This window comes from Ranitomeya variabilis, chromosome 4 (genome assembly GCF_051348905.1).
Source record: "Ranitomeya variabilis isolate aRanVar5 chromosome 4, aRanVar5.hap1, whole genome shotgun sequence".
NCBI lineage: Eukaryota > Metazoa > Chordata > Amphibia > Anura > Dendrobatidae > Ranitomeya > Ranitomeya variabilis.
This window is the reverse complement of record NC_135235.1, coordinates 690,570,227-690,588,543: the sequence shown is the minus strand read 5'-3', so window position 1 is coordinate 690,588,543 and position 18,317 is coordinate 690,570,227. Positions and strand designations below refer to the sequence as shown.

Below are 18,317 nucleotides of genomic sequence, written 5' to 3'. Positions count from 1 at the left end.
CCTTCTCATTTAAAGATTTTTCTGTATTTTGGAATGGTTTTCACTTCACAGGTGTGCCCTGTCAAGTTTAATAAGTGGGATTTCTTGCCTTATAAATGGGGTTGGGACCATGAGTTGTGTTGTGCAGAAGTCTGGTGGATACACAGCTGATAGTACTACTGAATAGACTATTAGAATTTGTATTATGGCAAGAAAAAAGCAGCTAAGTAAAGAAAAACGAGTGGACATCATTACTTTAAGAAATGAAGGTCAGTCAGTCCGAAAAATTGGGAAAACTTTGAAAGTGTCCCCAGGTGCTGTGGCAAAAACCATCAAGCGCTACAAAGAAACTGGCTCACATGAGGACCGCCCCAGGAAAGCAAGACCAAGAGCCATCTCTGCTTCTGAGGATAAGTTTATCCGAGTCACCAGCCTCAGAAATCGCAGGTTAGCAGCAGCTCAGATTAGAGACCAGGCCAATGCCACACAGAGCTCTAGCAGCAGACATATCTCTACAACAACTGTTAAGAGGAGACTTTGTGCAGCAGGCCTTCATGGTAAAATAGCTGCTAGGAAACCACTGCTAAGGACAGGCAACAAGCAGAAGAGACTTGTTTGGGTTAAAGAACACAAAGAATGGACATTAGACCAGTGGAAATCTGTGCTTTGGTCTGATGAGTCCAAATTTGAGATCTTTGGTTCCAGCCACCGTGTCTTTGTGCGTCGCAGAAAAGGTGAACGGATGGACTCTATATGCCTGGTTCCCACTGTGAAGCATGGAGGAGGAGGTGTGATTGTGTGAGGGTGCTTTGCTGGTGACACTGTTGGGGATTTATTCAAAATTGAAGGCATACTGAACCAGCATTGCTACCACAGTATTTTGCAGCAGCATGCTATTCCATCCGGTTTGAGTTTAGTTGGACCATCATTTATTTTTCAAAAGGACAATGACCCCAAACACACCTCCAGGCTGGGTAAGGGCTATTTGACCAAGAAGGAGAGTGATGGGGTGCTACGCCAGATGACCTGGCCTCCACAGTCACCAGACCTGAACCCAATCGAGATGGTTTGGGGTGAGCTGGACTGCAGAGTGAAGGCAAAAGGGCCAACAAGTGCTAAGCATCTCTGGGAACTCCTTCAAGATTGTTGGAAGACCATTCCCGGTGACCACCTCTTGAAGCTCATCAAGAGAATGCCAAGAGTGTGCAAAGCAGTCATCAAAGCAAAAGGGGGCTACTTTGAAGAACCTAGAATATAAGACATAATTTCAGTTGTTTCACACTTTTTTGTTAACCCCTTAATCCCATATGACGTACTATCCCGTCGCGGTGACCTGGGACTTAATTTCCAGTGACGGGATAGTACGTCAGTTGATCGGCCGTGCACACGGGGGGAGCGCGGCCGATCGCCGCCGGGTGTCAGCTGATTATTATAGCTGACATCCGGCACAATGTGCCAGGAGCGGTCACGGACCGCTCCTGGCACATTAACCCCCGTCACACTGCGATCAAAGATGATCGCAGCGTTCCGGCGGCACAGGGAAGCATAGCACAGGAAGGGGGCTCCCTGCGTGCTTCCCTGAGACCCTCGGAGCAACGCGATGTGATCGCGTTGCTCCAAGGGTCTCCTACCTCCTCCTCCCTCTGCTCAGAGCAGGTGCAGGGAAGCCTCTCTGCAGTGCCGCCTCTCTGAAGTGCCTGTCAGATCGCTGATCTGACAACGTGCAATGCAAAGTGTCAGATCAGCGATCTGTCACTACACAGTGATGGTGCCCCTGGGTCAAAGTAAAAAAAGTAAAAAAAATTCTTAAATAAAAAAAATATATATATTGTTCCAATAAATAAATTTCTTTATCTAAATAAAAAAAACAAACAATAAAAGTACACATATTTAGTATCGCCGCGTCCGTAACGACCCAACCTATAAAACTGTCCCACTAGTTAACCCCTTCAGTGAACACCGTAAAAAAAAAAGTGAGGCAAAAAACAACGCTTTATTATCATACCGCCAAACAAAAAGTGGAATAACACGCGATCAAAAAGACGGATATAAATAACCATGGTACTGCTGAAAACGTCATCTTGTCCCACAAAAAACGAGCTGCCATACAGCATAATTAGCGAAAAAATGAAAAGTTATAGTCCTCAGAATAAAGCGATGCAAAAATAATTATTTTTTATTTAACCCCTTCATGACCCAGCCTATTTTGACCTTAATGACCTGGCCATTTTTTGCAATTCTGACCAGTGTCCATTTATGAGGTAATAACTCAGCAACGTTTCAACGGATCCTAGCGATTCTGAGATTGTTTTTTCGTGACATATTGGGCTTCATGTTAGTGGTAAATTTAGGTCGATAATTTCTGCGTTTATTTGTGAAAAAAAACGGAAATTTGGCGAAAATTTTGAAAATTTCGCAATTTTCACATTTTGAATTTTTATTCTGTTAAACCAGAGAGTTATGTGACACAAAATAGTTAATAAATAACATTTCCCACATGTCTACTTTACATCAGCACAATTTTGGAAACAAAATTTTTTTTTGCTAGGATGTTATAAGGGTTAAAATTTGACCAGTGATTTCTCATTTTTACAACAAAATTTACAAAACCATATTTTTTAGGGACCACCTCACATTTGAAGTCAGTTTCAGGGTTCTATATGGCTGAAAATACCTAAAAGTGACACCATTCTAATAACTGCACCCCTCAAGGTGCTCAAAACCACATTCAAGAAGTTTATTAACCCTTCAGGTGTTTCACAGCAGCAGAAGCAACATGGAAGGAAAAAATGAACATTTAACTTTTTAGTCACAAAAATGATCTTTTAGCAACAATTTTTTATTTTCCCCAAGGGTAAAAGGAGAAACTGGACCACAAAAGTTGTTGTCCAATTTGTCCTGAGTACGCTGATACCTCATATGTGGGGGTAAACCACTGATTGGGCACACGGCAGGGCTTGGAAGGTAAGGAGCGCCATTTGACTTTTTGAATGAAAAATTAGCTCCATCGTTAGCAGACACCATGTCGCGTTTGGAGAGCCCCCGTGTGCCTAAACATTGGAGCTCCCACACAAGTGACCCCATTTTGGAAACTAGACGCACCAAGGAACTTATCTAGATGCATAGTGAGCACTTTAAACCCCCAAGTGTTTCACAAATTGATCCGTAAAAATGAAAAAGTACTTTTTTTTTCACAAAAAAATTCTTTTAGCCTCAATTTTTTCATTTTCACATAGGCAGCAGGATAAAATGGATCGTAAAATTTGTTGGGCAATTTCTCCTGAGTATGCCGATACCTCATATGTGGGGGTAAACCACTGTTTGGGCACACGGCAAGGCACGGAAGGGAAGGCGCGCCATTTGACTTTTTGAATGGAAAATTAGCTCCAATCGTTAGCGGACACCATGTCGCGTTTGGAGAGCCCCTGTGTGCCTAAACATTGGAGCTCTCCCACAAGGGACCCCGTTTTGGAAACTAGACCCCCCAAGGAACTTATCTAGATGCATAGTGAGCACTTTAAACCCCCAGGTGCTTCACAAAAGTTTATAATGCAGAGCCGTGAAAATAAAAAATAATTCTTCTTTCCTCAAAAATGATTTTTTAGCCCGGAATTTTTTATTTTCCCAAGGGTAACAGGAGAAATTGGACCCCAAATGTTGTTGTCCAGTTTGTCCTGAGTACGCTGATACCCCATATGTGGGGGTAAACCACTGTTTGGGTGCACGGCAGGGCTCGGAAGGGAAGGCACGCCATTTGGCTTTTTGAATGGAAAATTAGCTCCAATCATTAGCGGACACCATGTCGCGTTTGGAGAGCCCCTGTGTGCCTAAACATTGGAGCTCCCCCACAAGTGACCCCATTTTGGAAACTAGACCTCCCAAGGAACTAATCTAGATGTGTGGTGAGCACTTTGAACCCCCAAGTGCTTCACAGAAGTTTATAACGCAGAGCCATGAAAATAAAAAATAATTTTTCTTTTCTCAAAAATGATTTTTTAGCCCGCAATTTTTTATTTTCCAAAGGGTAACAGGAGAAATTTGACCCCAAACGTGGTTGTCCAGTTTCTCCTGAGTACGCTGATACCCCATATGTGGGGGTAAACCACTGTTTGGGCACACAATGGGGCTCGGAAGTGAAGTAGTGACGTTTTGAAATGCAGACTTTGATGGAATGCTCTGCGGGCGTCACGTTACGTTTGCAGAGCCCCTGATGTGCCTAAACAGTAGAAACCCCCCACAAGTGACCCCATTTTGGAAACTAGACCCCCAAAGGAACTTATCTAGGTATGTGGTGAGCACTTTGATCCCCCAAGTGCTTCACAGAAGTTTATAAAGCAGAGCCGTGAAAATAAAAAATCATTTTTCTTTCCTCAAAAATAATTTTTTAGCCCGCAATTTTTTTTCCCCAAGAGTTACAGGAGAAATTGGACCCCAAAAGTTGTTGTCCAGTTTCTCCTGAGTACGCTGATACCCCATATGTGGGGGTAAACCACTGTTTGGGCACACGTCCGGGCTCGGAAGGGAGAGAGCACCATTTGACTTTTTCAACGCAAGATTGGCTGGAATCAATGGTGGCGCCATGTCGCGTTTGGAGACCCCCTGATGTGCCTAAACAGTGGAAACCCCTCAATTCTAACTCCAACACTAACCCCAACACACCCCTAACCCTAATCCCAACCCTAACCACAACCCTCACCCCAACACACCCCTAACCCTAGTCTTAACCCTAATTCCAACCCTAACTCTAATTCCAACCCTAACCCTAAGGCTATGTGCCCACATTGCGGATTTGTGCGCGGATTTTTCAGCACCGTTTTTGAAAAATCTGCAGGTAAAACGCACTGCGCTTTACCTACGGATTTACCACGGATTTCCACTGTTTTTGTGTGGATTTCACCTGCGGATTCCTATTATGGAGCAGGTGTAAAACGCTGCAGAATCCGCACAAAGAATTGACATGCTGCGGAAAATACAACGCAGCGTTTCCGCGCTGTATTTTCCGCACCATGGGCACAGCGGATTTGGTTTTCCATAGATTTACGTGGTACTGTAAACGTGATGGAAAACTGCTACGAATCCGCAGCGACCAATCTGCTGCAGGTCCGCAGCCAAATCCGCACCGTGTGCACATAGCCTAATTCTAACCCTAATTCTAACCCTAGCCCTAATTCTAACCCTAGCCCTAATTCTAACCCTAGCCCTAAGTGCAATCCTAGCCCTAAGTGCAACCCTAGCCCTAAGTGCAACCCTAGCCCTAAGTGCAACCCTAGCCCTAAGTGCAACCCTAGCCCTAAGTGCAACCCTAGCCCTAAGTGCAACCCTAGCCCTAAGTGCAACCCTAGCCCTAGGTGCAACCCTAGCCCTAGGTGCAACCCTATCCCTAAGTGCAGCCCTATCCCTAAGTGCAACCCTGAGTGCAACCCTATCCCTAAGTGCAACCCTATCCCTAAGTGCAACCCTATCCCTAAGTGCAACCCTATCCCTAAGTGCAACCCTATCCCTAAGTGCAACCCTAACCCTACTCCTAACCCTACCTCTAACCCTAACCCTACCCTTAACTCTAACCCTACCCCTAACCCTAATGGAAAAACAAAAATAAATATATTTTCTGTACTTTATTATTGTCCCTACCTATGGGGGTGATAAAGGGGGGGGTTTATTTACTTTTTTTTTTTTATCGCTGTGATAGAACTTATCACAGCGATCAAAATGTACAGGGAACGAATCTGCCGGCCGGCCGATTCGGCGGGCGCACTGCGCATGCGCCCGCCATTTTCCAAGATGGCGGCGCCCATGCGAGAAGACCGAGGACACCGGGACTAGGTAAGTATGGGGGGGTGCGATTGGACAGTGGGGGGGGGGGGGGGGGGGCGGAGGGAAGGATGGGGGGGGGGTCAGAGGGGAGAGGAAGGTGCTTAGGACAGGACGGAGAGGTAGGGAACACTGACGGCGGCTGCAGATCGCCGCCGCCAGTCGGTAGGGAGGCCAGATCGGGGTCTCCAGCCATGGCCCATGCTATTGGGTTAGGGCTAAAGTTAGCATTAAAATTAGGGTTTGGATTACATTTACGGTTGGAATTAGGGTTGGACTTAGGGTTAGGGGTGTGGTTAAGATTGGGATTAGGGCTAGAGGCATGTTCGGGTTAGGGGTGTGGTTAGGGTTATAGTTAGGGTTGGGATTAGGGTTAGGGGTGTGTTTGGGTTAGAGTTTCAGTTAGAATTTGGGGGTTTCCACTGTTTAAGCATATCAGGGGCTCTCCAAATGCGACATGGCACCCGATATAAAATCCAGCCAATTCTGCGTTGAAAAAGTAAAACAGTGCTCCTTCCGAGCTCTCCCGTGTGCCCAAACAGGGGTTTACCCCAACATATGGGGTATTAGCGTACTCAGGACAAATTGGACAACAACTTTTGGGGTCCAATTTCTCCTGTTACCCTTGGGAAAATACAAAACTGGGGGCTAAAAAATAATTTTTGTGGAAAAAAAAAAGATTTTTTATTGTAACGGCTCTGCGTTATAAACTGTAGTGAAACACTTGGGGGTTCAAAGTTCTCACAACACATCTAGATAAGTTCCTTGGAGAGTCTAGTTTCCAATATGGGGTCACTTGTGGGGGGTTTCTACTGTTTAGGTGCATCAGGGGCTCTGCAAATGCAATGTGACGCCTGCAAACAAATCCATCTACGTCTGCATTCCAAACGGTGTTCCTTCCATTCTGAGCTCTGCCATGTGCCCAAACGGTGGTTCCTCCCCAACACATGGGGTATCAGCGTACTCAGGACAAATTGGACAACAACTTTTAGGGTCGGTTTTTCTTGGCTCCTACAGTGCTCCGTACCTCCAACAGGGGCACCACGTGACGTACAGGACACGTGACCCGAAATCCCCGAAGGTCCTGTCAGCTGCAACGATACAGAGCGCTCAGCTCCTATTCATCCCTTGCCGCACGGTCGGCTGTCACCGGCCGGGACAGCACGCCGAGGAATTACCACCTCCGAACGTCGCTGATCTTCACAAGGAAAGTAACAATCTAGTTACAACCTTACAAGTGCACGTGTATGTTTCTCCTGCTGACGTTCTTCAGATCCAGGTGTCTACACGCTGAATAGTATGTATAACCCTTTCTGGATTACTATCGTGTGTCTATATATAGAAACACAGCTCTGCAAGCCTCGATGGGATTAGTTTTTTGTTTTTAAAAACACAGTTGTTATAGTAATTCTCCTAATATCGTTCTGCCTATAAAATCGCCAAATATAGCAGTATACGAGTATATACACATCTATTCCCTTTCTTTATTCTTGTCCTCAGAGTCCGAAGGTCCTATTCTGACTCACATACGGGTAACCCTATTGCTTCCAGTACTACCTCCCCTCTGATTAAATAGTTACTATTTAATTTCTATGCATTTTTTAGCGCAGGTATATATTTTTTAATTGTATTTATCTGAGTCTTTCTTCGCCCTGTGTGGTTTAAGGGCTATACCAGCTGCTTTTTTATGCTTTTTTTCATTAGCGCCGCTACACTACCTTCCTATACCTCAACTTTTAGGGGCTAATTTCTCCTGGTACCCTTGGGAAATAAAAAATTGGGGGCGAAAAGTTCATTTTTGTGAAAAAATATGATTTTTCATTTTTACGGCTCTACATTATAAGCTTCTGTGAAGCATTTGGTGGGTCAAAGTGCTCACCACACATCTAGGTAAGTTCTTTAGGAGGTGTACAATCCAAAATGGTGTCACTTTTGGGGTGTTTCAATGTTTAAGCACATCAGGGGCTCTCCAAACGCGACATGGCATCCGATCTCAATTCCAGTAAATTTTGCATTGAAAAGTCAAACGGCGCTCCTTCTCTTCCGAGCTCTGCTTTGTGAAAAAAAGTTAAATTTCATTTTTTTTTTAAACATTCCAAAAACTCCTGTGAAACACCTGAAGGGTTAATAAACTTCTTGAATGTGGTTTTGAGCACCATGAGGGGTGCAGTTTTTAGAATGGTGTCACAGTTGGTTATTTTCTATCATATAGACCCCTTAAAATGACTTCAAATGTGATGTGGTCCCTAAAAAAAATGGTGTTGTAAAAATGAGAAATTGCTGGTCAACTTTTAACCCTTATAACTGCCTAACAAAAAAAAATTTTGGTTCCAAAATTGTGTTGATGTAAATTACACATTTGGGAAATGTTACTTATTAAGTATTTTGTGCGAAATATCTCTATGATTTAAGGGCATAAAAATTCAAAGTTGGAAAATTGCGAAATTTTCAAAATTTTCGCTAAATTTCCATTTTTGTTCACAAATAAACACAAGTAATATCAAAGAAATGTTACCACTATCATGAAGTACAATATGTCACGACAAAACAGTGTCAGAATCATCAGGATCCGTTGAAGCGTTCCAGAGTTATAACCTCATAAAGGGACAGTGGTCAGAATTGTAAAAATTGGCCCGGTCATTAACGTGCAAACCACCCTTGGGGGTGAAGGAGTTAAGTATATAATTCCACATGTGTTAATTCATTTTTTCTTGCCATAATACAAATTTTAACAGTCTATTCAGTAGGACTATCAGCTGTGTATCCACCAGACTTCTGCACAACACAACTGATGGTCCCAACCCCATTTATAAGGCAAGAAATCCCACTTATTAAACCTGACAGGGCACACCTGTGAAGTGAAAACCATTCCCGGTGACTACCTCTTGAAGCTCATCAAGAGAATGCCAAGAGTGTGCAAAGCAGTCATCAAAGCAAAAGGTGGCTACTTTGAAGAACCTAGAATATGACATAATTTCAGTTGTTTCACACTTTTTTGTTAAGTATATAATTCCACATGTGTTAATTCATAGTTTTGATGCCTTCAGTGTGAATGTACAATTTTCATAGTCATGAAAATACAGAAAAATCTTTAAATGAGAAGGTGTGTCCAAACTTTTGGTCTGTACTGTATGTATAGATTATAACCCTCAGTGATTTAATTTATAAAATGGAAAAACTTTATGGGGATTTCGACTATTCTGGTTTTCTGTCATTTAGTCATATTAGGGCTTCTGCATATGGTGTGTCCAATCTCATCTGGAATCTGTTCCTGCTATCCAGCTGGAGTAATCTGCTCCCTACTTCAGCCAATCGGAAAATACCACACCCTACTAAAGCTGAAATCACATGGCCGGAATCTGCCAGAAACAGGGTTATTCTCCTCTGGTTCAGTCCTCTGTGCTCAGCTTGCGGCTTGTGTATTTGTTTACTGTTGTGACCGTGGCCCGTTTACAGACTACTTTTGTGCCTTCTGATTCTGTATTCTGTCTTTCTGCTTCTGACCCAGCTAGCTGATAATGCTTCTTGCCATCTAAACCACAGAATAGCAGGTAACACCATGGTCCAAGCCTAGGGGTCCCAGTGTAAGTCCAGATCCATGTAATGGTGTTAAACGGCGATGAGCAAGGCAATCCTTGGGAGATGGAAAGCAGAGAAGATAGTGCCAAGCATGTTCATGGTGGACATCCTTTGAGCTGCCAGTTGACCACGAACAGTGCTCTCAATACATTGTGTCTGCAAACTTTTCCAGCTAGATCTGCATTCAAACAGCTAAATGGCGTTCCTTCCCTTCTGAACACTGCCATGTGCCCAGAGAGTAGTGTACAATCGTATGTAGGGTATTGTGTGAAGTTGAAAAATGGTTTGTAAGATCCACTTGTTTTCTATTATCCTTTGTGAATAATTCCAAAGTTATCACCACATAAAGTGACCACATCAGATTGTAAAAATGGGGCCTGATTAATAACACAAAACTGGCTGCAGAAAGAGGTAAATCAGAGTATTTTGGACACTACTGTAATCATAAACTGTGCCTATAGACAATAACATCTACTGAAATGCTCAAACTGAACAGTCTCCATCAGTAATATATGAGTAGCTAGTGGTGAAACCTCTCTGGGGTAATTAGAGCACAGGGCTCGGCGACTTCACAATCTAAACTATCGTAAGCTCCAATATTTTCTGTCAGATGAGTTTCAAGAAGAAATATAACACATTTAAAGAGAACTGTGTATAGTAGTGCAGAGCTGAGATGTCTTAAAGTGAACCTGTCAGCAGGATTGTGCACAGTAACCTACAGACACTGTCAGGTCGGCGCCGTTATACTGATTACAATGATGCCTGGTGATGAAATCCGTCTTGTGGTTGTTGTTTAATCTGTATTTGTAGCATTCAGTTAATGAGATTCTAGTGCTCTGGGGCGGGGCTTTATGTGGTGCTCTCGAGCGGGGCTGTGGGTGGGACTGTGGGCGGGGCTTTATGTGGTGTGCTGATTACATATTCATCTGTATTGCCTTATGACCGGTCGCTGATCCCTCACTGACCTGCCCCTCATTTTTACATAATGCATATAATAGTGTTGATAATGCCTATAATATTGTGGCTATTGTGAGGCTTATAAAAAAATTACATCCAGCAAAATGTCACCAGCGCCTGCACAGTAGCATCTATAAGTAAGAGATAGATGCTATTGGACAGGCGCCGCAGGTGTCATTTTGCTGGATGTTATTTTATTTTTTTCTAAGCCTCCCAATAGCTACAATATTATAGGCATTATCAACAATAATATCAACACTAATATATGCATTATGTAAAAATGGGGGGGGGGGCAGGTCAGTGAGGGATCAGGGAACTGTCAGAAGTCAATACAGATGAATATGTAATCAGCGCACCACATAAAGCCCTGCCCACAGTCCCACCCTCAGCCCCACCCCAGAGCAATACACAGCCCCGCCCACAGCCCCATTCCAGAGCACCACATAAAGCCCCGCCCCAGAGCACGAGAATCTCATTAACTGAAAACTACAAAAACAGATTAAACAACAGTTTACAGATTGTGCAGTAATCTGAATTTCTTAGGATCAAAAAACAATGTAATTTATGACGTGGAACCATCATACCCATGAAACCAGGGTTCGAGCCAACAAATCTCCAGCAGGCGTGAATAAATGAATATTACAGCCATCAGCCACGCACAGCTTAGAGATATATCATGGCACAGGTGGAATGTGTTTTATGTAGATTATCACAATCCTCCTTGAAGTTAGTTGGTTTTAATACAAATTGAAAAGTCAGGATAAAGGGAAACTCTGCTGTTATTGTACAGAAATTCACACTTGGCCTCACTGCACATTTAATGTTGTCGATCATAAAAATGAAGTTTGGCTAGAAATACTGGACCTGGTCATGTAGGGACCATATGATCACATTCAGCAGCACAGAAGGGATAGAAGGGAGATTCATCCAATAAGATCTCAGGGTTCTAGGAAGTCAACAGCATCATTACACTCCGCTTTCTCTTACAGGCCCATCATATTTTTCTTCAAGTGATTTTCTAACTTGTCAGCACATTCTGCGTACGCTGTCATTTGGGTTTGTAGGTCACAGATCTGGGCAGGTAACAGCGTCTCCTAAACCCAGGGGATAGGTGGATCTATCAGGTTGTAAGTTCTATAGAAAAGGGCTTTCAATGACCAAAGTCATTTGAACCGTTTTGGGTGGAGAAGAGTGTTGTGGTCTAGAGGCAAAATGGTGATCATGGTAATTCGGCCAGACTACACCACCAATTAAGCAGCCATAGCCGGTGACTGAGAAGAATCTGTGACTTCTCTGCATTTAGTGGTTAGTACTCACCTGGGTAGTCATATGTAGGAATCTCCTCTTTACACCACTCATCACCCCTCACATATGTCTCTGTAGTATTAATATGGGTCAGATCTTCACCCTGAAATAAATATTGTAAAAGTCACGAGAGAAGTCACATCTATGGTCAGCTCTAATCCTGCCTTCTCCACCGTTCTCATTACACAAGTATAAAACATATAATACTGGGGGATAAAACAAGACTGAGCACAAGACCTTCACAGCGTCTACACATCATAGGGGACATCTTATGACACCTTCTCTCCATCTACCTGATGATCCTGAGGAGCACTGGGATGTTCTTTCTTGTTGTCTTGTGGAAGAAGAGGACGGGGACATATCTCTGGTGTTGTCCTCTTACTGGATAGATCTGGAGGAAACACATACAGGGACTGAATTCATTCTTTACATACAGATAATTATAGGCCTTGTGTATTTAGTCCTGTCTATTACCTGGTGATGTGAGGGGCTGGGGAACCTCCATTATGACTTTCTTGTACAGATCTCTGTGTCCTTCTAAATACTCCCACTCATCCATGGAGAAATAGACAGCGACATCCTGACACCTTATAGGAACCTACAAATACAATGATTCCGTCATCCCCCCGATTTCTTCATAGCGTTACTGTATAATATCCCAGCATTCCCAGCAGTGTCACCTCTCCAGTCAGCAGCTCAATCATCTTGTAGGTGATTTCTAGGATCTTCTCGTCATTGATGTCATCATGTATCAGGGGGTAAGGTGGAAGTCCCGTGATTGGGTTCAAGGGTCTTCCGCATCCCTCAGACACAGGGTTCTGACAGCGTTCACTAGAGGTCTTTTTCACTACTGTGTAATCCTGGTTATGGAGTGACACATTAATAAATCTCACTACAGACATTTTCAGAGTCCTCACCTCTCCAGTTCTGTCCATCTGTTATTCCCATAGAGAAGAATGATGTAATGTGACATCATGAGAATCTCTCACCTTTCCAGTAAGCCGGAAGAGGATCTCTATGGTGAGGTGTAATATTTTCTCTGCCATCTTTTCTCTGTCCATATCAATCCTTGATGAGTATATCAGGAAAATTCTCTTTTGTAGAAGATCTTCACTGAGAGGATCCAATATTGTAGAGACCTGAATGAGAAGATGAGCTGATGTAACATCATAAGAATCCTGTGTAATAATACAATTACTGTAGATAATAAGGGAAACATATGAGATTTATTATTTTACAGTATTTAGTTTTATTTAGGCCACAGACAACAAGCAGTTTCTTCCTCGGAGTCGGCAGCTGAATACATTTCTCATAGACTCATCTTCCATAACTCTAATTCTTGTCTCATTTACCGACACTGGAATCGGCATTAGCAATACTGCAGGAGATATTCATTACATGTGACATGAGAAATAACTACTTCATGATGAGGACGACATCTTCACCTTCTACTACGGCTCTAAAAATATATTTGTCCAGAGTCCGTCACTGACTCCATCCCCACCGGCCTCTATATGAAGGTTTCCCCGTCTTCCCCGCCCTGAATCTTCTATCAAGTTAGATCTCAGGTCTGATTCACACACAGAAGTTTGAGGCTTTTATAAAAGATTTTTTGTTTCCACAATCAACGCGAACAGAAATTATCCAATCCCAAAGTCTCCATGTACAGTGATTTATGGGGTTTATTTCTGGCCTTAGGCTTTCCTATATTACAAGAAAAACACCAGAAAAAAACAGATATTAAAATGTTTCTAAAGAAAATTGGCTCCAACAATTCTTGTAAAAAGAAAAAAAACATGAAAAAAGCAGAAGACATTTTATAATTTTTAACATGTTAAACATTTATTAAAAAGAAATTAATCTTTTTGGGCACCAGAACATAGATGTGCACCGCAGGGACGGCACAGGAGCGGCTTCAACAAAAACCCTGGCAGTTTAACCACTTGCTGCTGTGAAATGCAAACCTGGCATCTAAGAAGGTGTGACAGAGTTTGGCTGAATGCCCTCCGCCCCCCAAGTACTCGATAGTATGGGGCGGCCTAGTTACTACGATACTTACATGCCTAATAATGGTGTCTTGGCCTGCAGTGTACAAAGATCTATTAGGCCAGGCCAGAGGCAGCGTCCAATAAGTTACCTTTTAACGCACCCATACACATTAGGCCTCTTTCACACTTTTTGTTTCAGTCAAAATCCGTCGTTTTGTGAAAAAAACGGATCCAGCAAATGTTGATCCTGGATCTGTTTTTTTTTCTCATAAACTTGTATTAGCGACGGATTGTGACGGATGGCCTTCCTTTTTGTCTGTCGTTTGACGGATCTGTCGTAAATTCTGTGTCCGTCTCACGGATACAATGGACATAGTAATGTTTTTTGTGTATGTCGAAATATCGGTCAGTGATGGATCCTGGGCTGTCCGTAGTTGGCTATAATGGAAGCCAATGGACCAGGATCCGTCGCTGTCCGTCATAAGATGGAATCCAGGGACGGATTCCATTTTTTAAAACTGAGCATGCCAGGAAGAATTTCCATTCAGGGAAAAAAGCTCTCTCCCCCTCCAGAGTTTTGTTCCTTTAAATTCCGGCAGCACCTCCTTCGACGTATCCGTCAAAAAAACGGATCCAGTGCATCAGTTTTTTTACAATCTGCACAGGATCCGACTTTTCAACACTTTGACGGATTGTGACTGATTCCAAAAAACTGATGTGTGAAAGACCTTAGACTAAAGTTCCATGAAATCACTGATTTTGGGGGTTTGGGTGACTATTTTATTAATTATTATTATTTATTTATATATCACCATTAATTCCATGGTGCTGTACATGTAAAATGGGGTTACATACAGGGTTATAGATATCGTTAACAGTAAACAAAATTACAATGACAGACTGGTACAGAGGGGAGAGAGGACAGAGTGGACCCTGTCCTTGCGGACTTACATTCTTTGGGATAATGGGGAAGAGACAGGAGGTCGGGGTGCTGCAGCACTAGTGATGGCGACGCGGCAGCTCGGGTGGTTGGTGACGTGGCGGCAGCTCGGGTGGTTGGTGAGGCGGCAGCTCTGGTGGTTGGTGAGGCGGCAGCTCTGGTGGTTGGTGAGGTGGCAGCTTGGGTGGTTGGTGACGTGGCGGCAGTTCGGGTGGGTGATATAATGTAATTGGGAGCCTGCCGACAGATGATGTCAGGTCAGAGAAGGATCTGACATCCTGAATTTCAGAGGATAATCCTTTTGTTTTTCCTGTAGATAATCCTCCTCTAGAAGAGTCTGGAGGTGACTCTCTCATACAGACCACAGGAAAGGTGGAATATTTGTGTGTATGGGGGAGTCGGGAGAGATGGCCGTCTGCCAAATGACCATTCAGCCAACACTTATCTCATGGGTATGGGGCCGTTAGAATTACACTGAAAGGCAGTGATGATACACAGCACTACAGTAGTACAGGGCATCACTGGAGCCATCAGAGGCTTGTATGTTGTAGGATCGCACTGATCAGAGGGGTTTAAAAAAAGTTTAAAGTGAAAAACATCATAGATTCAGCAACAAGAAATATCTGTCACTATATGGAAAGCAGAGTCACTGCACAATGTTAGTTAAGTCTCATCCATAACTACTTTATTATACTCTATTATCCTGTACACAGTGGTGTAGATAGAAATCACAGGTCCGACAGCAATAGCTGGAATTGGGCCCCCCAACGTAAAGAAAAAAAAATCTATATATATTGTAGGGGTTTCACTCACTCAGGTGCGATGGCTGACACTTCAGGAGGCACGTTCCTTTAAAAAGTTCATAGGTTTATTACATCATAAACCATGTGGCAAAATAACAGCAAACAAATAGCCTTTAGTTCAGGAAAAGGAAAAACAAAGTGTCCAGTCCACCAGGCTCAGACCTGGAACTTTAACACACTCAGGAGCCTAGCAGCTCCACACATATCCACTGTGTTAAGTATTAGGCTTTCTTTTATAGGTCTAACCACACCCAGAACCCATCACATGATCAGGCATGTGGTTGTGACATCACCACAGGTCCTGACAGACATATAGGTAGCTATGGCTACATCACAGCGGCAAGCCATCTATGCGACACATATCTCCCGTCGATTAGACACCCTTTAGCCACGCTACATACCTCCCCCCTCTGCCTAAAGCCGTGGGGCTTGGCACTTTCCCCCACTAGACAAGGGATTCTTGACAGGGCATCAGCATTACCATGCAGCTTTCCGGCCCTATGTTCCACATGGAAACAGAAGTCCTGCAGGGCTAAGAACCAACGGGTGACCCTAGCATTTCTACCCTTCGTTTCCCTCATCCACCTAAGTGGGGCATGGTCGGATATCAATCTAAATTTACATCCCAGCAGATAGTACCGTAATGTGTCCACCGCCCATTTTATGGCCAAGCACTCCTTCTCAACGACTGAGTAGTTCTTTTCAGACGAGGACAACTTCCTACTCAGATAGAGCACAGGATGCTCCTCCCCATGTAGCTCCTGGGAAAGGACTGCTCCCACCCCGACATCTGAGGCATCTGTCTGAAGAATAAACTCTTTTTTGAAGTTTGGGGCCATCAGAACGGGTTGCTTACACAAAGCCTCTTTCATTCCTTGGAAAACTGACTCTGTTTCTTCGGACCACTTAAACATTACTGATTTTGTCCCTTTTAGCAGGTCAGTCAGAGGCGCAGCTATCGTGGCGAAGTTTGGGATGAACCTCCTGTAATATCCCACGATACCCAGGAAGGCTTTAACTTGCTTCTTGGAAACTGGTTTTGGCCATGTTTGAATTGCCTCACTTTACTGATTTGGGGTTTTATTTCTCCACGACCCACTATGTATCCAAGGTACTTAGCTTCTTCTTTACCCAAGGCACACTTCTTCGGGTTTATTGTAAAACCGGCCTCTCTTATGGCATCAAACACCGCTTGGACCTTTTCCAGATGACTCTCCCAATCCGGGCTAAAGATGACGATATCATCCAGGTACGCAGCAGCGTATGCCTTATGGGGTGCAAGGATTCTATCCATAGCCCTCTGGAAGGTCGCCGGAGCTCCCTGTAAGCCAAACGGCATCCGGACATACTGGAAACATCCATCTGGTGTAGAAAATGCCGTCTTCTCCTTGGCTTCCTGTGTCATGGGGATCTGCCAATACCCCTTCGTCAAATCCAAGGTGGTTATGTACCTGGCAGGTCCAAGCCTTTCGATGAGCTCATCAACGCGGGGCATGGGATAAGCATCAAACTTGGAGACCTCATTCAACTTCCGATAGTCGTTGCAAAACCTCCACTCTCCATCAGGTTTTGGGACCAGGACAATTGGGCTCGACCAACCACTCTTGGATTCCTCAATGACTCCAAGCTTCAACATACGCTCCACTTCCTTGGAGATAACTTCTCGTCGAGCCTCAGGAATACGATAGGGCTTCACGTTCACCCGCACATGTGGCTCAGTTAGGACCTCGTGCGCTATGACCTTCGTGTGTCCTGGCAACTCTGAAAACAGGTCCCTGTTTTTCTGGAGTAACTCCCGGCACTGTTGTTTCTGGGTCTTCGATACCGTCTCCGCTATAGTAACCACTCCAACCTCACCTTCTGGGTTGCTTAACAACGATGGAGTTACTGTCGGCTCTCTATCTTGCCACGGCTTGATGAGGTTGACATGGTATACTTGGAATGGTTTCCGTCTTCCTGGTTGGTGAATTTTATAATTTACTTCACCAAGTTTCTCGACAACCTCATATGGCCCTTGCCATTTGGCCAAGAACTTGCTTTCCACCGTCGGAACTAACACAAGAACTCGGTCTCCCGGATTGAACTGCCTCACTCTTGCAGACCGGTTGTAGATTCTGGCCTGAGCTTCTTGTGCCTGGAGGAGGTGTTCTTTCACGATAGGCATCACCTTTGCAATCCTCTGCTGCATCAGGGCCACATGCTCAATGACGCTTCTGTGGGGCGTGGCTTCGGCTTCCCAGGTTTCCTTGGCTACATCCAGGAGTCCTCGCAGATGTCGGCCATATAGAAGCTCAAACGATGAGAACCCGGTGGAGGCCTGTGGAACTTCACGAATGGAAAACATCAGATAGGGTAAGAGACAATCCCAGTCTCTACCGTCTTTCTCTATAGCCTTTCTCAGCATGCTCTTCAGTGTCTTGTTAAATCTATCAACAAGACCATCTGACTGGGGATGGTACACCGAGGTCCTCAAGATTTTCAGGGCTCTGCATAACTCCCTCATCACCTTGCTCATGAAAGGTGTCCCCTGGTCAGTCAGGATCTCTTTCGGCAGACCTGTCCGGGAAAAGACATGGACCAACTCGCGGGCTATACTCTTCGAGGAAGAATTTCTCAAGGGAATTGCCTCAGGATAGCGTGTGGCATAGTCCAGGATGACTAATATATACTGATGGCCCCGGGCTGATTTAACTAAGGGACCAACCAAGTCCATGGCAATTCTCTCGAACGGTACCTCAATAATGGGCAGTGGCACAAGGGGGTTCCGGAAATGAGGAGTGGGAGCAGTTAGCTGACATGTAGGGCAGGACCTGCAATAGTTCACTATTTCTCGGTGACACCCAGGCCAATAGAATCTCTGCACAACCCGTTCCTGCGTTTTTTCCATCCCTAGGTGTCCACCCAAGATGTGTGAATGGGCCATGTCCAACACCTTCCGTCTATATGGACCCGGTA

At 44.2% G+C, this 18,317-nt stretch overlaps 1 protein-coding gene across 2 annotated transcripts in view; it reads right to left on the bottom strand.

Annotated features, from left to right (window-relative positions):
• LOC143767703 (gastrula zinc finger protein XlCGF66.1-like) overlaps positions 1-18,317 on the bottom strand; it is an 86,038-nt gene that overhangs the window by 17,412 nt on the left and 50,309 nt on the right. For both annotated transcript variants that reach the window (XM_077256210.1, XM_077256211.1), the window contains exons 2-6: positions 12,621-12,770; positions 12,312-12,491; positions 12,106-12,229; positions 11,925-12,022; positions 11,644-11,734 (exon numbers count right to left, since the gene is read on the bottom strand). In XM_077256210.1, coding sequence (XP_077112325.1) covers positions 11,644-11,734; positions 11,925-12,022; positions 12,106-12,229; positions 12,312-12,491; positions 12,621-12,770 — 643 coding nt within the window. The remainder of the gene's footprint in view (positions 1-11,643; positions 11,735-11,924; positions 12,023-12,105; positions 12,230-12,311; positions 12,492-12,620; positions 12,771-18,317) is intronic.